Raw genomic sequence first — 17,312 nt, forward strand, 5'->3', positions numbered from 1 at the left:
CTTGTGCTCTGAATAATTAAGATGACCTCATAAATGACCTCCAGAAAAGTAAAGAACACTATTTGTCACTCGTTAACAAGCTAATGCAAGCAATAAAAACATCTGACTAGTTTTTTAGGCTAACTATACTTAAAGCAATATCTCCCTCCACATGGTGGCAAGCAACACTGGAGAGCCTTTAGCAAGATTATGTAAATTAAATCATGTTAAGTTCATGTTTGGTAATTACCAAGTCTATTTATTTCACTGATGTCATTTAAGGAACATGTACCCATGTACCTTATTCAGTAAGTCGATAGTTGATTCAATTCCCCAACAGATCAGGACATCTTTTCTTTCTCCTTGAGCCTCAATCCTACCTATCATCCCTCAATTTCCACTTCAGTCAGCTTTTTCCCCTCACCTCCTAACTGTCTGACTTAGCTTTTCTTTTACCTTTGACTCCTATGAAAGGCTAACTCCCTATCTGTGCCTTCATCTATCTGAGCTGGAATCCCTCAAAAATTTCCATATTTGCATCTTCTATCTTCCCACTACTTTCATGCCCAAGGTTTTTTGCCCTCTTCATACTTTTTCTCAGATGTCATCGTTCTTTTTTATTTTAAAAGTTCAAACATTTAAATTTTCTGTCAATGATAAAGACTCAAGTACCTACATCCAGAGATAACAAATGTCAACATACAGTCATTTGTGTGTTACATCTTTTTTAAGACATACAGTGTAAAATATCTTTAATGTTTGTCACTCCTTAGAACAGCAGCTCCCTCTCTGCCTTTGCCCCAAATTTCATGACCTTTATTGCCAGCACCAACTAAAGACACTATTTACTACTGTCAATTTCCTCATCTGCAAAATGAGGATATAATTTTACCTACTTCAAGGATTATAATGAGGAATAAATGAGTTAATACACATGAGGCACTTACAAGAGTACCTGGAACACAGGAAGCAATCAATAAAAGATAGCTATTTCAAAGCCAGACGCTACCAATAACCTCTTACTCGACAAATACAAAGGCCTTTTCTGAGAAGTCTTCCTTCCCTTTTGACTAAGAATAATATAAATATCACAAACATCACAAACATCCAAATATCTATACCCAGAGTTAACAAAAGTTAACATCTAACTATTTGTGCTTTAGATCTTTGTTAAGATCTAAAAGGTAAAAAGATGTGTTTGATACCCCCTTTGTACCCTGCCCATCCCATTCCTCCTCAGAGGATTCTCAAGTTGATAGAGAATCCACTCCACTGCGCCTTTAAACTTCTATTATGCTAATATGTGTCCATAAATTATAGTATTCTTTATGGGTTTTTTTGAGGTAGCAAATATTTAATGACAACAATGTTGTAAATACTGAAATGATAAAAGCTTTTTACCTTGTAGGACATTCATGTTTTTTGTCAATACACATTGTTTATGTTTTTTAAATGGTCCTATACTTTACATATCCTACTGCAAGTTGCTTTTTTACTGAACATTAGGATCCCAGTAATTCTCCAGGTGCCCACATGCAGAACCACATCCAGTGCACTCCTTTCAAAAGCTATATATGGTCATTGACTATCATTACAACTTATTATCCTATTCCCTGACTGGTAAACATCGGCGTTGTTTCTAAATTTTGTTGCAATGACTCTTCTTGTCATGGCTCTGTGCCTATAGACTTTCTTTCAAGTATATGCCCAAGAGTGGAAGTAACTGGTCACAGGGTATACGCATCTCCCATACAGACATTGCCAGATTGCTCTTTAAAGTGATTTATCAATTAAGAATTCACCAACAATGTCTGCAATTTCCCATTTCCCTACTACTTCCTGACTTTCCTGTATGAAAAGAGGGAGTATGTTTCAATGTTGACACTCAAAGATGGTGGTCCTGGTCGCAACCTGCTTTTCTGGCCTCCCATGCATATCTACCAATAATATAGATTAAAAAAAGACTATTTAACCTAAAAACTATATTTTATTAACCAATGTCACCCCAATAAATTCAATAAAATATTTTTTAAAAAGGACGACTTACCATTTCATCAACAAACGTTATCTTCCCTATTTTTGTCCTACGAAAGGCCCTTCCTCATGAATTATGGCAATTTCATTTTAGAATACCGATCTTGCTCTGGACACAGCTGGCCTAATTTCCTTCCCTAATCAATATGATCATTTTTGAAGCTCAGGTACATTTTAAAGCCAATACGGACAATAACAAAACTACTCTTCTTCTCTCCCTTCAACTTTTAGAGTCACTGAATGTGACCCAAAATATGGGAAGAAAGATAACTGGATGAGGAAGGGAGAAGGAAGAGAAGGGGCAGGGGGACAAAATCAAACTAAGTACATTACTGTGAACTTCTTCATCCAGGGCTTTCACTTTCCCCTTCTTCTTAATGAGCTGGATCTTGCAGGCATTGGCTTCCCAATCTTTGTCATTCCCCCCATCAACTCCCACACCTGAAACATCAAAAGGTAGTCTTAACAGCAAGATTAAAAACTGGCTATTACTTACAGTGTGAGGCAAAACTTTTAATTAAAATATTTTTCATCTAATTAATTCATTTCCTTACCGATTCAACATATACGAAACACCTATTATATGTCAAGAACCAGGACAGCTGCTACAGACAAAAAATAAAATAACTCAGTTCCTGTCCACAAATTCCTAATAGTGTATTAAGAAGACAAAGAAAAAAAATAATTGCATACAGTGTGGTTTCAGGTTATAATGAAAGTATTACAGGTTGTAACTGAAGTATAGTGGAGAAACAGAGAAGATGGGCACCCACCACTCGACTGGGATAGAGAGAGAATGTCAGGGAATAAATACTCTCTCAAGATTCCACTTAAGATCCTAAGGAATCTGAAAAAGTTATTCTGAGGGTACTGGAAAGCAGAGAAGTTTCAAGTGGAGAAATTAAAGGGCAAAAAAGTTTAGAAAAATCTCTGGAAACAGTATAAGAGGATAGACTGGAGCAATAGAAAGAAGAAACCAGTTCAGAAGTTACAGCTTTAACAAAGCACGAAGGAAGAGGACCTGAATTAAACTGTGCTAATGAAGATAGATATAGGTGATATTGTGTAGAAATGACTGAATGTAACATGAGGAAGCAGGAGAAGGCTGAGATATCTCCTAGGCTCAATGAAAGGACTTAGTAATAAAAGGCACACAGAAAGAATTGATTAGAGAGTGGGGTGAGAAAAGGAGCTCCCAAAACAGAAAGAAAAGAAATAATTAGCACGGAAAAAAGATGAGATGTGTTATCAGAGAAGCTAAGGAAAGGGAGAATTTTAAGAACAAAGTAGTTGAGAAATTGTCTTTCCATTAACTGAGGAATATCATGGAAGATAATGCTCATTACAGCTAGCAATGCTAAATGCACAAAACAGAGTTAACAGAGCAGGCTTGCACTGGTATCCTTAGACACGTCTGCATGCAAAGATAGACCCTGGATTTCAGGAGGGTTCACACCATCCTAACTGATGAAGAATGGCTCACTGCACCTAAACCACTGGTGCAACCATGTGGCTTATGCTGAACACCTGCTTCTCTTCTTCTAGGAATCTGCAATTTTGGGACATTTTAGACAGAGGGTGTCTATGTGACCCTAATGAAAGCCTTGGGCACTCAGTTGCTAATGAGCTTCCCTGGTAGACAATATTTCACACATATTGTCAACATTTGCTGGGCAAATTTAGGGCATCCACTGAGACTCCACCGGGAGAGAACCCTTCCAAGCTTCTGCCGGCTTTCCTCCAGACTTCACCCCATGCGCCTTTTCTCTTTGCTGATTTTTGCTTTGTATTATTTTTTTGTAATAAATCAGAGCCATGAGCACAACTCTATGCTGAATCTTTTCACAAAATCATCAAATCTGAAGGTGGTCTTGAGGACCCCCAATACAGTTAAGAAAAGGAGCTAGAGTAGAACTTAAAATTGACAAAAAGTTATTTTTATCTGCTTTGTAATTTATGTAAGGTAGAAGACTCTTAAGTTTATATGCTGAAAGTCTGGAATATCTATCTGGAGAAAATGAAATTTATAGAAAAGAAAAAAGATAATTTATAGAGTAAGGCCTTCAAGATCTTTGTTCTACCAACCATGGAAAAGTCCCCAGATGATTTATGTTTATACAATAACATTCTTAGCAAAAGAAGAAACCTATTAGAGGCAATACTCTATGTAAATGATAGTACTGTTGAAATTACATAAACAAACTCTTTAAACATTATACAAAAATTCTTTAGATTTTAGATTTGCCCAAAACAAATATTACTAAAGATTCTAGTCACCTAATATAAAAACTTTCTATTTAGATTCAAGAATCACGCAAACCCATAATATTTTTTTAAAAGGACATACCAGCAGAATCATATCCTCTGTACTCCAGTCTCTGAAGGCCTTTGATTAGGGTCTCCAAGATTTCTCGTCTTGTGCGAGGAACATGATAGTTTAAGTAAGCAAATATACCTGCAAAGAAGCAAATATTTAATAGAAAATTCTGTCTAAAGAATAAAAATTAACATATTTATAACAAAATCTTCATTTGCATAATTATGCATATGTGCAAAAATGTGAACTTAGAGTCAACAGTTAAAAGAGAAATAAATCCTCACTTCAAATTGTCTAAAGGCAGGGAAATTTTTTCAATGGGGGATTTCTCATCTATAAAAGACTAAAGCAAATATGTCAAAATAAATGTTTATTTTTTTCAAAGCAGCTTATAAGACTGGTCACTTATTGTCCATCACTGCCATTTTGTAAAGTGATATTTAATTTTAAAAAACTAACCATTTAAAAAATTTGTGGTTTATGTTATAAATACTTACCATTATATTTAAAGAAAAATTTTTCCTAAAGTAAGTATTTTAAGCTACATATGAGCCCCACATAACTGTATAGATGAAATAATTTTTCTTCTTCCAATGACCATGTTATCAGTAACATTTGGGAATAAACAATTTGTAAGTAGCAATGATGTAAAAAATACTACCTAAATAATTTAATAATAGGGGGATATATTAAAATATATATAATCAATTTAAAAGAAAATGGCTTGAATCACTTGTTCACCAGGTATTGTACTAGCTAACAACAAATAACTGCAATACATGTTTACAACTCTCGAGAATTCATAGAAAAAAGCAATAATTTGGAAAAGCAAAACTGAAAACTAGTACATGTGAACTGATCCAGGCAGGCAAAGAGGCAATAAATAGAACACAGGTAAATAATATCCACATTTTAGCAACAGCAGGAGGGAAATTATCTGAAGCCCTCCATTATTATGCTCTGGTCAAGGTGAAGACAGCTGAAGACCAAAATATGAGAACGTATAAATTCAAGTTGCTTAAGTATGAAAGAATTTCCTTTTTTTTTTTTTAATATTCCACTATAATGCTAATGAATCATAAGGGATTAAATGAACTATGCATCACAGAACTCCAAAACAACTAGTCTTTATTTCCATTTGAAAACGTCTCTTTATTTCTATAAATATCAATAGCTTGGTCCTGTTGAAGCATTTAAGCATACAAAAATACCAAATTGTTAATATCCAAGAAAGACGCCGTAAGACATGTATGCTGAGCACCATGATCAGTAGAGCACAATTTTTTTCAAATAAATTATCATGCCCTTAAAGAAAGAAAAAAAAAAGGAAATCCACATTTTAAAACTAAATCCAAAATAACCTGAACTGCTTAAACTTTCAAAAGAAAAGGAAGTATGAGGCCTAAAACTTAGAGAAATCCTGTGCTTTTTTCATATTTAAAAGAAAAAAACACCTATAGTTGTAAAGGTTTTTAAGTTACTATATGCTATATAAGCATCTTCTTTTCACAGCACCACAACCTTGTATGAGATCTGGGATTTTTATTGTTACTACTGTTCCTTATAGATATGAAATATCTATAACATGAACTTAACCAATTACTCAACTGTAAATCACGCTTTTATGTGTCTTAAACTTGTTTCCCCTATGGGTCACTGACCTTTGATAAAGATTACATGCAGAAAACTATCAGTCCCAAGTAAGTATTTTTATTAGAACACTGACAATAAGTAAAATATAAATATTTTCCCAAAATATTACTTAAATGTGCTAAAGAATACTTATTCTCAACTAGTCTACTCTCTGCCACTGCGACTGGCTTTAGCTAAACAATCTGCTAAAGAAAGATACAACCTAAGTCATTTGAAGATCATTAACTAATAAAACATATTACACTGTCAAATCTTGAGAGTGTAATATGTGTCTGAGGCACTCTGGAAAGCCTTGAGAAGCTGCCAAATCCCAATAATTCAGTAGAACCAGAAAAATTCACTACTAAATCATCTCTTTTTTAAAAAAATAGTAATTATGATGGTAAAATAATGCATATGGAGAATTAAATGTTAAATAACCAAATACCAATTTAAAAATTTTAAATACTAAGTGGAGATGGATTGAGGGTGGGAGGTGGGGGAGGGTGGGGCAGGGGAAAGTGGTGGCAGGAAAATGGAGACAAATGTATTTGAACGATAAAAATTTTTTTTTAATTTTAAATGCTAGCAACATAAAAGCAACTGTTTTTAGGGCAAGTTCTAGACTGAATACATTTTTAAAAGAAAATTCAGAGTAATATAGATGTAACATTAAAACACTATTTTTAATATATGTAACTTAACAGCATTCAAATTTGATATTAATTTTAATATCAAATTAGATATTACATTGATTTACATTGGCTTATTACATGACTCTTAAGGTCTTGATTACAATGCCATAGGAAAGAGGATCTTCTAAACCAATACCCATCTCCAAACAAACTTACAAAATTGTGACTGCTTGATAACCTAATAAAATTCACACTCAACATTGGTTAGCTCATAAACAAGTACTCTTGCCAAAAAAAAGAGTAGCCTTTTATTGAAGAAACCCTGCAAATACTTTTAACTCATGTGTGTCCCCAAAGCTTACCACTATACCACCCTGCCTCAGTGTCCCCTTCTGTTAAATGAATGAGTTTGAGACATGGTAAAACAGTTTTCACATCAAGTGACAACGAAGTATTAACTGGTAGTGACTGGCTATAGAGAACAACACTAAAAATGATTCAGTGGCACCATTTCTAAACAGGAATAAAAGCCAGATTGATTAGCAACATCTTTTACCTGGGAGTGATAGCATAAGGACCACATATTTCCTACTTCTGATACTACCTCAAGATATTTACAGTCCCCTCCAACTAGATGTTGATGATTTCTGAGAATTTTTCTCTGATTGCTTTAGAGACTTTCCTGATGATTTTGACTTTTTTTTTTCTTATTGAGGCATTGTATTTGCACATAGTATTATATCCCTAGAAAAAGAATCCCAGGATTTTCCCTCCTATGTGTTTTTATCTTTCTTCTTCATGGCCCATGATGCTTGCTGAGGTTGTCAGTACAATGAAACCAAATTGCTGGTGGGAGCAGGTTGTTCTGCCATTTTTCTAGATCTTTGAATTGCACATCAAATCTGGGGCTGATTACTCCACACCTGTTTAACCTGCCCCTGAAGTTCACACAATTTTCCTAACTCTGTGATTATTGGTAATTTAAGATTTGCCAATGTAACGATGGTTCATCACCACAGTTAGAAACCAAACAATGACTTTGGAGCACAGTGTAAAAAGAACCTGGCATTTGCCTCTCTTTTCAGCACTGTTGATAGTCTTGAGAGCATCAGCCACGACATTCATGTGCACCATTATGGCAGCATGGAGAGATGGTGAAAGAGGAAAGAGGGGTGATTTTGACATTTTTTAATACCTCTACAGACTGCACTTCTCTTCTGGCCTCATTTCTTTGTTACATTTGCATGATTTTCTTCCATGTATACTGCATTTACCAAATTAAAATTGGAAAACTGGTGAAGGGCCTTATTTTCAGAATAAAGCAAGTCCTCAATGTCAAATACTGTCATTTCATTCAATATCCTTTTGTTGTAATAGTGATCAGGAAAAAAAAATCAATTTCCAGCAGGGCTACTATCTGTGTGGAGCTTGCACGTTCTCCCCATGTCTGTGTGAGTTTTCTCTAAGTACTGCCAAAGATGTGCACATGGGGGGAACTGGCATGTCTAAACTCTCTGAGTTTGAGTGTATGAGGCACCCTACAATGGAAGGGCGTCTGGTCCAGGATGGGGTCCCACCTGTGCCCTGTACTGTGGATAAGAGTCATGGGTATAAGCTCTGGCCACCCATGATCCTGAAACGGAATAAGTAAAATAATTATCTTACTTGGTTTTACTCATCTTTCTTAAGTGTATGTATAGCTCACATTTATTTCAAAGTTTAATATTATAAGTATTTTGGGTATTTATTTGAAGCTTGGTGATGTTTCTGTGACCAGAAATATGTCATAAGAACTTAGCTCTTATTTTATATCAATTAGCCTATGATGAAAATGGTTTTATTATCCATTGTTTCATTTAAAATCAGTTTCTAGGAATCTATTAATGACGTTGAGGACATACAACATATTGTTAATAATTAAAAGCAAAGTAACATACAAAATATGAGGACATTTTCCTATAAAACCATATTATTGCACCTAAGAAGGTAATATTCTAATATCACCTAACACAATGTTCATATTCAAATATCCCATATTATCAGAAAAACGCCTTTTACAGCTGATTTGTTCCTTCTAGGATACAATAAAGGTATGAAGCTCCCTTTGATTATGTCTCATAGGTCTTTCTGAATACAGAATGGTTTCCCCTACTGCCCTGTTTTCCCTAAGACATTGACTTACTGACAAGCTGGGGCCAATTTTCTTGTTAAATGTCTCATGTTATGGCTGTGTCTAATTCTACATACAATGGGGGACCCAAAACTAATCAGAATTTATTTATAAAAAATTGTGTATTTATTCTTACATGTTTAAACTTCAGTCGCCTTCAAAGTACTCTCCATTTGATGCAATACACATATCAAGACTTTTTCCACTGTTCAAAACAGTTTGAACTCCTTGATTTTGATGCCTTTTAGTGCTTCTGCCATTTTTTGTTTTACCTCTTACACATCAGCAAAATGTTTCCCTTTGAGAACTTTTCTCATCCACAGAAACAAACAAAAAAAAAATCACGTGGGGCGAGACTGGGTGAATAGAGCGGGTAGGACACAGGATCATGCCATTTTTGGTCAAAAGCTGCTTAACACTCAGTGCAGTGTGGGCAGGTGCATTATCACAAAATGGGCAAACGCACTGAAAGAGTCTTCAAAAAAATTTCACTGAAGCCTAACGCAGCCACCCAAAATGCCAGCTGGTACGATGATACAGATGGGTCCCCAGAACACTCACCTAGCAGGGGAAGCCTGTACTACAAGGGACCTGTCCTCCAAAACATAATTCTGGGGTTTTTTGGGTGCCCCCTTGTAGTGTGGTCTAACCAGTTTCTCTATTCCTTTTATTTCTTATAACTGGAAGATAGATCTACGGGGCTTAATTGAATTATGTTAAAAATTTGGGACAAGAATTATTCACAAGTACGTATGCATTTCATATTGTCTGTGGTCACCTATTAGTGATGTTAAGGTTCATCACTGGTTTGAGATAAAGACAAAGACAGTCACTTAGCCTGTGATATTCTGAAAGCACCTGTAAAACACTTTATAGGGCTTTGGAAATTGATAGCATTGATTTTAAGACAGCCATATTTTCTTTCTTTGTAATCTATATAATAATAGTTCATTCCCCAATCAGTGGCATTTTAAACGAAATACCATATATCAAATTCCAATTCAAAACCTGCCCCTTTTTTTTATGTAGGAAGTACTAGTATTACCAATAATCATTACTGTCATTTTTTGGTTTACTATTGGAACAAAAAAAAAAAAAAATAGGAAAAGAGGAGGACTGGAGAAAGAAGTAGGAGCTATACTTCTCCTTACATAACTGGGCAGATACCGAAAGAAGAAAAGGACGACACACATAGAGGAATTTTCTAAGATCAAAGTAATAGAGCTGGCAGAAGGAAGAAAGAGAATTAACTTAGTCATCCCTGGTTAAGAAAATGAAAGATAAAGACACTGAATCTGCCAATTTTACACACCAGCTCTCTGAGAACACTTGTGGCCCAAGAGAGTCTACCTTTGGTAGGTTATCTGTATATAATCTTGGGGTAACTGGGAAATTATAATGGCAAATAACCAGCCTCTCAGGCATGCAGGGCAGGCTTACAATGGAGGCAAAATGGTGCTTATTAGAGTAGAACTCACTAGATTGATTGAATCGATCCATTTTCCAGGTCTTTGACTTATCAGACCTCCCAATGTACAGTTCTACTTAGGGTTAACACAAAAAAATAAAAATTAACTCTCCACAACTCTTCAGTAATTGCTCCAATAACACATAAAGTAGTTGTATGGCGTATAGGAGATTTTCTACTCCCAAACCAACATGTGCTTCCAAAGTATAAGTTTTCTTATTAACGTAATATACTTGGGATAAATATCTCCCTAACAGAAGAAGATGCTTGCACCTACAGACATCATTCTCAGAAAATGGGAACTTAAATTCAATGACATGAAAACACTCATAAGTACCTTGCTTAACAAAATATTCAGGCATGCCTGATTAAAAGCAATTTAGTTAGTTATAAGATTATATGAATGCAATTTAGCTGACTAATCAAATTATTAAAGTTCCTATGCCTGGTTAAATTTATGTCCTTATGAATAACAAATTTTACTTCAACATTATTTTTTCACTTGACAACTCCAGTATTTTAAGACCCTAGACATCAGAACTCATCAGTGTTAAGTGTTTCAATTCATTTTCTAAATTTTATACTTTCTGAATCAAAACCCATCTACAATAACACTTAAGTTTCATAAAAAATTTTTTTCTTAAAACAAAAGTTTATAAATTAATCATCATTAAAGATTCAAATTACACAAAGGCTACAAAATGAATTGTGAAAATCTCCTCTTTCTACCTCCACATAGGGAAGATAACCAACATTAATTCAATACATAGTGTCCCAATCTTTCAGCTATGAATGTTTCTGCATAAATGAACCTAGATGTATATGACTTAAAAGGGATTTTTTAAAACACATAAATTTGATGACACTCTATATATAATGTTCTGCATTTTTTTCTCTTTACTTAAGATATTGAGATAATTCTGTGTCAGTACAACACATCTACCCTATTCTATTTAATGGTTGCATACCAGTCCATAATAGTCATATTTTACCTAACCATTTCCCTGCTGAGGTTTTCATACCTCTCTGAAATTATGAACAATACTGCAATTAAAATTACACATATTAAATAAATACATGTCATAAAACACAGTCAAAACTACTATAATTATGGAGGCACGTTCCACAAGTAAGAGTCCTTTAGAAGATGAAAGATTATAAGATAAAATTTTCTACATTTCTGAAACAAAGTAAAAATTGTATGGAGTGCCACAAGGATGAATTTCAATTATGTGTTTTCTAACTGTTTAAAATATATTTTCCTATTTACAAAATGCTGGTTCAAGTGTCCCCTACTTTGTTGTAAATAGATGTTACCACTGGAAGGAGCTCCATAACACCTCTCTTGCACATTTAACATTCTGGAACTCAAAGCACTGTTTAAACCCTGACATCTCTAGTTCCACTCTCCCTCACAGTCTACCTATGTCACCATCTTTCCTGAGAAAAAGAGTGTCCTTCCTGTTCACAAATCTTCAAATATTTCCTCTCTCCCACTTCTCTTGGATCAATCACAGCGAATTCCATTTTTTCATTATCCTACCAAGCCAGCTCTTACTCCTGCATCCCTGAGCACCCTTACAATGAGGTCTAGCATCCTATTTGAGGTCCACTGTCAAAATGGCCCTTCCAAGTGCTGACCAATCTGTTAATTCTTAGATTGTTTAACCTTCCAACTTTCCCCCAGATATTTTTCTAAAGTCTAGAATCTAGACTACTCTCAAATCCCCATTTCTTCTTCCCAACTTCTTTCTCATTTTTGGTAGATTCTCACTTTATAGAACTGAAGTCTTCATCTTCATCTTCAAAGTATAATACCGAGAAACACATTCTGCATACTACTCCCTGAACCAGCCTCTCCTACTCATAACTGCTGATAAGTGTGGAAGAGAGACTGTTCTGTGAGGTGACTGCTGTCTGTCCTGCAAGCTGGACCCAGAACAGAAGGGAAGTGGCTTTCCGCAAACACTCCTTATAGACTGTCTGATGTTAACTGATACTCACTCTGGCACAAATCAGCACCCTTCCCTTGCCTCATGCTATGTGCTAGTGTGTCCTAGAATAGGTTGTTATCCTAACCTAGTCAATGTAATTTCCATACCTGGCAGTATTCATGCACTTGGACCTGTGACTATTCCCCAACTTTTACCCTATATAATTCTCTGCTGACGCCCAAGTAGCACAGGGATCCATTTAGTCTTGCAGTCACCCAAGACATACTTCATATATAAGTTTCTGTTAATAAATTCTATTAGTAAACAGATTGGAGTGCTCGGCCTCTTTCTTCAGTCTTTTCCAGACCTCAACTTACGGAGGTAGATTTTCAGTCTCCGTAAAGTCTTTCCCTGGGTCTGTGTGTACTAACATTAAGTGATTCCTCAACTTTGTAAAGATGGAACTTTTTGTTAACATCAAAATATTTTGAGGATCCTATATAAGAGTGGGTCGAATTTTTATTGTTCAACTTTTATTCAGTTTATAGACAATGCTTAGGTTATGAATCAACCAATGGATACCCTCTAACTTCACAGCTCATAGGTCAGGGACCACAGCTCTAGAACTCAACTTTTCAACTCTATCAGGGCTCTCAGTTCCAAAACATTCCTTCCTTTGTTAGTATACTTGCTCTCCTCCTCGAAACGAAATCAAGTTCTTCTGCCTTCACATATGCAGCATATCTAATGGTTTTATTATAGCCAAATGCAATTAACTTCTCTCTGCAGTATTAAACATACATGATCTTCTTCTACTTTTGTAAACTCTGTCCAAGGCAATACTACTTTGGAACTCTTCTGCCTCTGACCATTTGGTCCTTGGTCTCTTTTTGCTGGCACGTCTATTTCTTCTTTCAACCCCCCTGGCAGTAGTTCTCAATTTATTTCTAACTCCATTGACTGGTGAGTAATACATGCCATCAATAACTTTCACAGTGCACCAGTTCTCTACCAGCTGGCACTATTCCTCAACATAAAAGTCCTGCCCGATCACATAGAATGTTCCCAGCCTAACCAGCCTCTGAATTTCTATTCATTCCACTTGGGGTCTATAACATGAGAACAAGGACTGTGTATTATCACCTACACCCGTTTCACGTGCATTCCTTGTTTTCTCAAATCAGACAGCAATTGTTTAAAGGCAACTCCCTGGTTGCAGTCATCTCTCCAAAGGGCAGAGTGCCAAATATATAAAGCCATCACTTCTAACACTTTCTAGGTAGCTGAAATGTACAGTCAGAAATTCCCAAACTACAAAAATAGAATACGATTTTGCAGGATGCTAAATAAGGATGAGGTGAAGGAAAGGTCCCATAATTAAAGGTTTAAGAAATACTGATTATAGCAAGGGTGTCCAACCTGTGGCCCATGGGCCACATGCAGCCCAGAATGGCTGTGAATGCGGCCCAACAGAAAATCATAAATTTACTTAAAACATGATGAGATTTTTGTGTGTGTGATTACGTTTCACAATGTATTTAATGTGTGGCCCAAGACAACTCTTTTTCTTCTAGTGCAGTGCAGAGACACCAAAAGGTTAGATACCCCTGGTACAGGTTAACAGGTTCACTTGTAGATCTTCCTAGAACCTTTAATTTTGCTAAATGCAAATCTCCAAAAGCAGAATTTCCCAAACTGTGAGTTATAAAACTCTTTCCCATTTTTTACTGCTCATTGATAGAACCTATTACCTCTCCCTTTCCAGGAAACCCAACTGAGGAAATGCTCATTAAGCAATTAATTATTTTATTTCACAACTACTTTATATCCAGTATGATTTCTAAGGATATGTTAATAGTACTGGTTTTATGATTCATCCTAGCAGCAAGTCTCAGCATCCCTCAATTACTCTCAAAGCCATTAGACAGTATAATTACAAATAACTTTTTAAGGATTCATTTCAGGATACTTTTAAATTGCAGCTCCCTTACTGCTTTTAGACACAATCTTGTTGTGTGGTTTTTTTTTTAAGAGAGAGAGAGGAAAAAGGAGAGAAATAGCAATATGTGGTTGCCTCTCACATGCCCCCTACTGGGGACCTGGCCAACCACCCAGGCATGTGCCCTGACTGGGAATCGAACCTGCAACCCTTTGGTTCACAGGCCACCATTCAGTCCACTGAGCCATACCAGCCAGGGCAAGACACAACTTCATTTACAAAAATTCTATTTATATACAACCATCATTTATTTAAAAAACAAAACAAAAAAACCCCAGCAAAAACCTTTTAAAAATGTGGGTAGCTTTGGTGACCTGACACTTTCTTACCAAAGCCAAAGGTAAAACAACTAAAAAAGAATAAACTGTACTCCAAAGAGCCAAGAATAAGAGGAAGATAAAGTAAATTTCATTAACAGACATATTATTCTCTGGGAGATGCATAACACTTATTAGCACAGTAAAGGTTTCAAGAAGGCCTCCAATTAAAAAAGCCAGTTCAACATTGTTTAATCTATTGCTCCCCAAGTTTACTGGACCATGAAATACTTATTTTTCTGATTAATACTTATTAACATCCCACTTCAAACCAGTAAACATAACTGTTTTATCAGTACATCATATTTTTTAAAAGCACAAACAAAATCATTCACCCTCATTATTTTGCTTCAACATGTAGCAATGTTGAAAAAACATAATCTTTTAGAAAAATACAAATTGGCAGCAGGTATTCAGAAAGTAAATCTCTAAATTTTCCCATCTGATCTCATTCCTCACTCAATTTCTCTGCCTAGAAATTTTATTTGAATTAGGATGTGGGAGGAAAATAAATACAAACTCTTGTCTTAACAGTTAACCTTCATAATTTACATTAGAGGGAATGAATTCTGGATCCTGTTCCAGATTATGCAAAATTACGGTGTGGGTTGGCTTAAATGCAGGACCTCAAAAATGCTTCAAATATTAGTTCTTTCTTTACTGTTTATAATCTGTTCCCTCAGCAATAACTCTGTGGAATGGGAATGTTGGCTATGTGAAAACTCTCAACATCTAGCCTCCACCTGAAAAGTCTCCCTATACGCTGCACCTTTTCTAAACCAGATCAATTTTTTTTCTTTTATAGTACTTTGACTTCCTTTTTCCTGGAACAAGATGAGGAACATGACCTGCAACCAGAAGGTCAGGTACTTAACTTGGTGCACACCTCATCATTCAGGAAAAGTAAATTACTAAATGAAGCACAATGGGGATTAACCAGTTTGCATAATCACTACTATACAGCTCCAAGCTAAATTACGTATTCTTGCAAAACCACTCTACTAACTAGACACAGTGAAAGAACCTGTATCTGATGCTGAAGTCCACTCTACCCTAATAATTTCAGAAAGCAATTTATAGGTTTTCCAGTTTTGTTTTTTTAAACTACTCTAAACCTGTTCCTTTTCCAAGAGCTGAAATTAACACAAAGTGAAATACAGGAAAAATATACACTAATAAGAACATGCCACCCCCTGCTCAGTTCTTATTGCGAAAGGCTACAAAGAATTTAAGTTTCAATTCGTGGCTCAGTTGAGCATCATCCCACAAAGTGAAAGGTGGCCAGCTTGATTCCTGGTCAGGGCGCATGCCTGGGTTTCAGGCTGGTCTCCAACTGGGGAGCATGTGAGAGACAACTTACCGTTGTTTCTCTCACACATCGACGTTTCTCTCTCTCTTTTTCCCTCCCTTCCCCTCTAAAAATAAGAAAATAAAATAAAAAATTAAATTAAACTAAAAGTGGGTTTTTTCCCCCTTCAGGGGTAAGGTCAGTTGTAAATTTCAACAAGAAAGGTAAGGATACAATTTTTTATATTGACAATGGCCAAGTTAATACCAATTTTAGTGCCTATCAGTCATTTCGGATATAATTCTGCCAATTTCTTTTAGCTAACACTGTTACGTAATATTAAAATAACTATGTCTCGAAACACGGAATAAAAGGGCCTAACGATGTTTTAACTGTTCCAGACAAAACATTTGTTAAAGGGAGACTAATGTTTTTCGTAAGTAAGTGTTTTAAATGGGGGCACATCCAAGTGATGAATGATGTATGATCTATCGCCATGGTCACTTCTGGACCTCTTCGACCAAGTTATCAATTAGCGATAGTTTCTGTTGAGTCGAGGTGGCAGGAAGTAAGATCATGTGTAATGCCACTGTCATAGCTCTGGTTGTAATTCTGTTTTCTATTGGGCCTGACCGAAAGACAGTAACTAAAAATAAATATACTTTTAAAGGTAAATCCTAAAAGAATACAATGTAAGTTCGGGAGACCTCACCTGATGTTCCACAGGTTGCCTCACTCACCTGGTGGACTCTTGTGAAGACACCCCCATGCACACCTCAGTTCCCTCGGTCGTCTCTCCTTTTCCTACACAAACATTTTTCTTCCTTCTTGACTCCCTTCTCTGCATCTAGCCTCCTCCTCCTCCTCCGTTCCCCTAGATCCTCTCTAGGGCCCGCCCCCCTCTCAGGTACCCTCTTAAGTCCACCACACCCCCCGACCCCAGCTCGCAGGGGCCCCAAAACTCGAGGCCAGAGTGGGACGACCCCGCCCATCACTCTGACTTCGCACACTCCACACTCCCGCTCCCGCCGGCGCCTCAGGCCTCCGCAGCAGCCGCTGTGCACCCCAGCACCGCCCCGCACACGCCCCCCGCCCGCGGTCCTTACCACACATGATGCAGGAGGCTCGGTCCGCAAGGCGAGTGATGAACGGCTGGCGAGGTAGGGAGCACACAGGAGCCTGTGGGGCTATCCGCGGGTTTGGGAGTAGAGGTGTACTGCCGGACTCCCAAGGGAATGCGACCACAGAGGTAAACGCTCTCTTGGCCTCCGGGACAAGCCAGCAACTGCCTCCTGGCCCTGCCCCTTGACGCGCACCACGCCGCCGCCGCCGCTGCCACTGTCTGCAGATCCCATTGGGCCGTGTCCACGCCGCTCACACGCAGATCCCGCCTCCCACCCCCCCAACCTCCCACCCCCCACTCCTCTGCTTACGCAGGCGCTGGCCTGCTGGCAGCGAGGACGTGGCAGAGGCACGCATCCGCCAGAGGTTCCTGGATCGGCCTGGCCTTTGGTGAGCGGCAGGCCCGACGCCGCGGGG

At 37.1% G+C, this 17,312-nt stretch overlaps 1 protein-coding gene across 2 annotated transcripts in view; it reads right to left on the bottom strand.

Annotated features, from left to right (window-relative positions):
- GFPT1 (glutamine--fructose-6-phosphate transaminase 1) overlaps positions 1-17,057 on the bottom strand; it is a 54,874-nt gene extending 37,817 nt beyond the window's left edge. For both annotated transcript variants that reach the window (XM_054593547.1, XM_054593546.1), the window contains exons 1-3: positions 16,880-17,057; positions 4,361-4,468; positions 2,347-2,454 (exon numbers count right to left, since the gene is read on the bottom strand). In XM_054593547.1, the coding sequence (XP_054449522.1) occupies positions 2,347-2,454; positions 4,361-4,468; positions 16,880-16,886 (223 nt within the window). In that variant the 5' untranslated portion in view covers positions 16,887-17,057. The remainder of the gene's footprint in view (positions 1-2,346; positions 2,455-4,360; positions 4,469-16,879) is intronic.
- Positions 17,058-17,312: the final 255 nt, after the last annotated feature.

This window comes from Pteronotus mesoamericanus, unplaced genomic scaffold, assembly GCF_021234165.1.
Source record: "Pteronotus mesoamericanus isolate MK-2021 breed Mesoamerican mustached bat unplaced genomic scaffold, CSHL_Meso_final scaffold_45, whole genome shotgun sequence".
NCBI classification, from domain to species: Eukaryota; Metazoa; Chordata; class Mammalia; order Chiroptera; family Mormoopidae; genus Pteronotus; species Pteronotus mesoamericanus.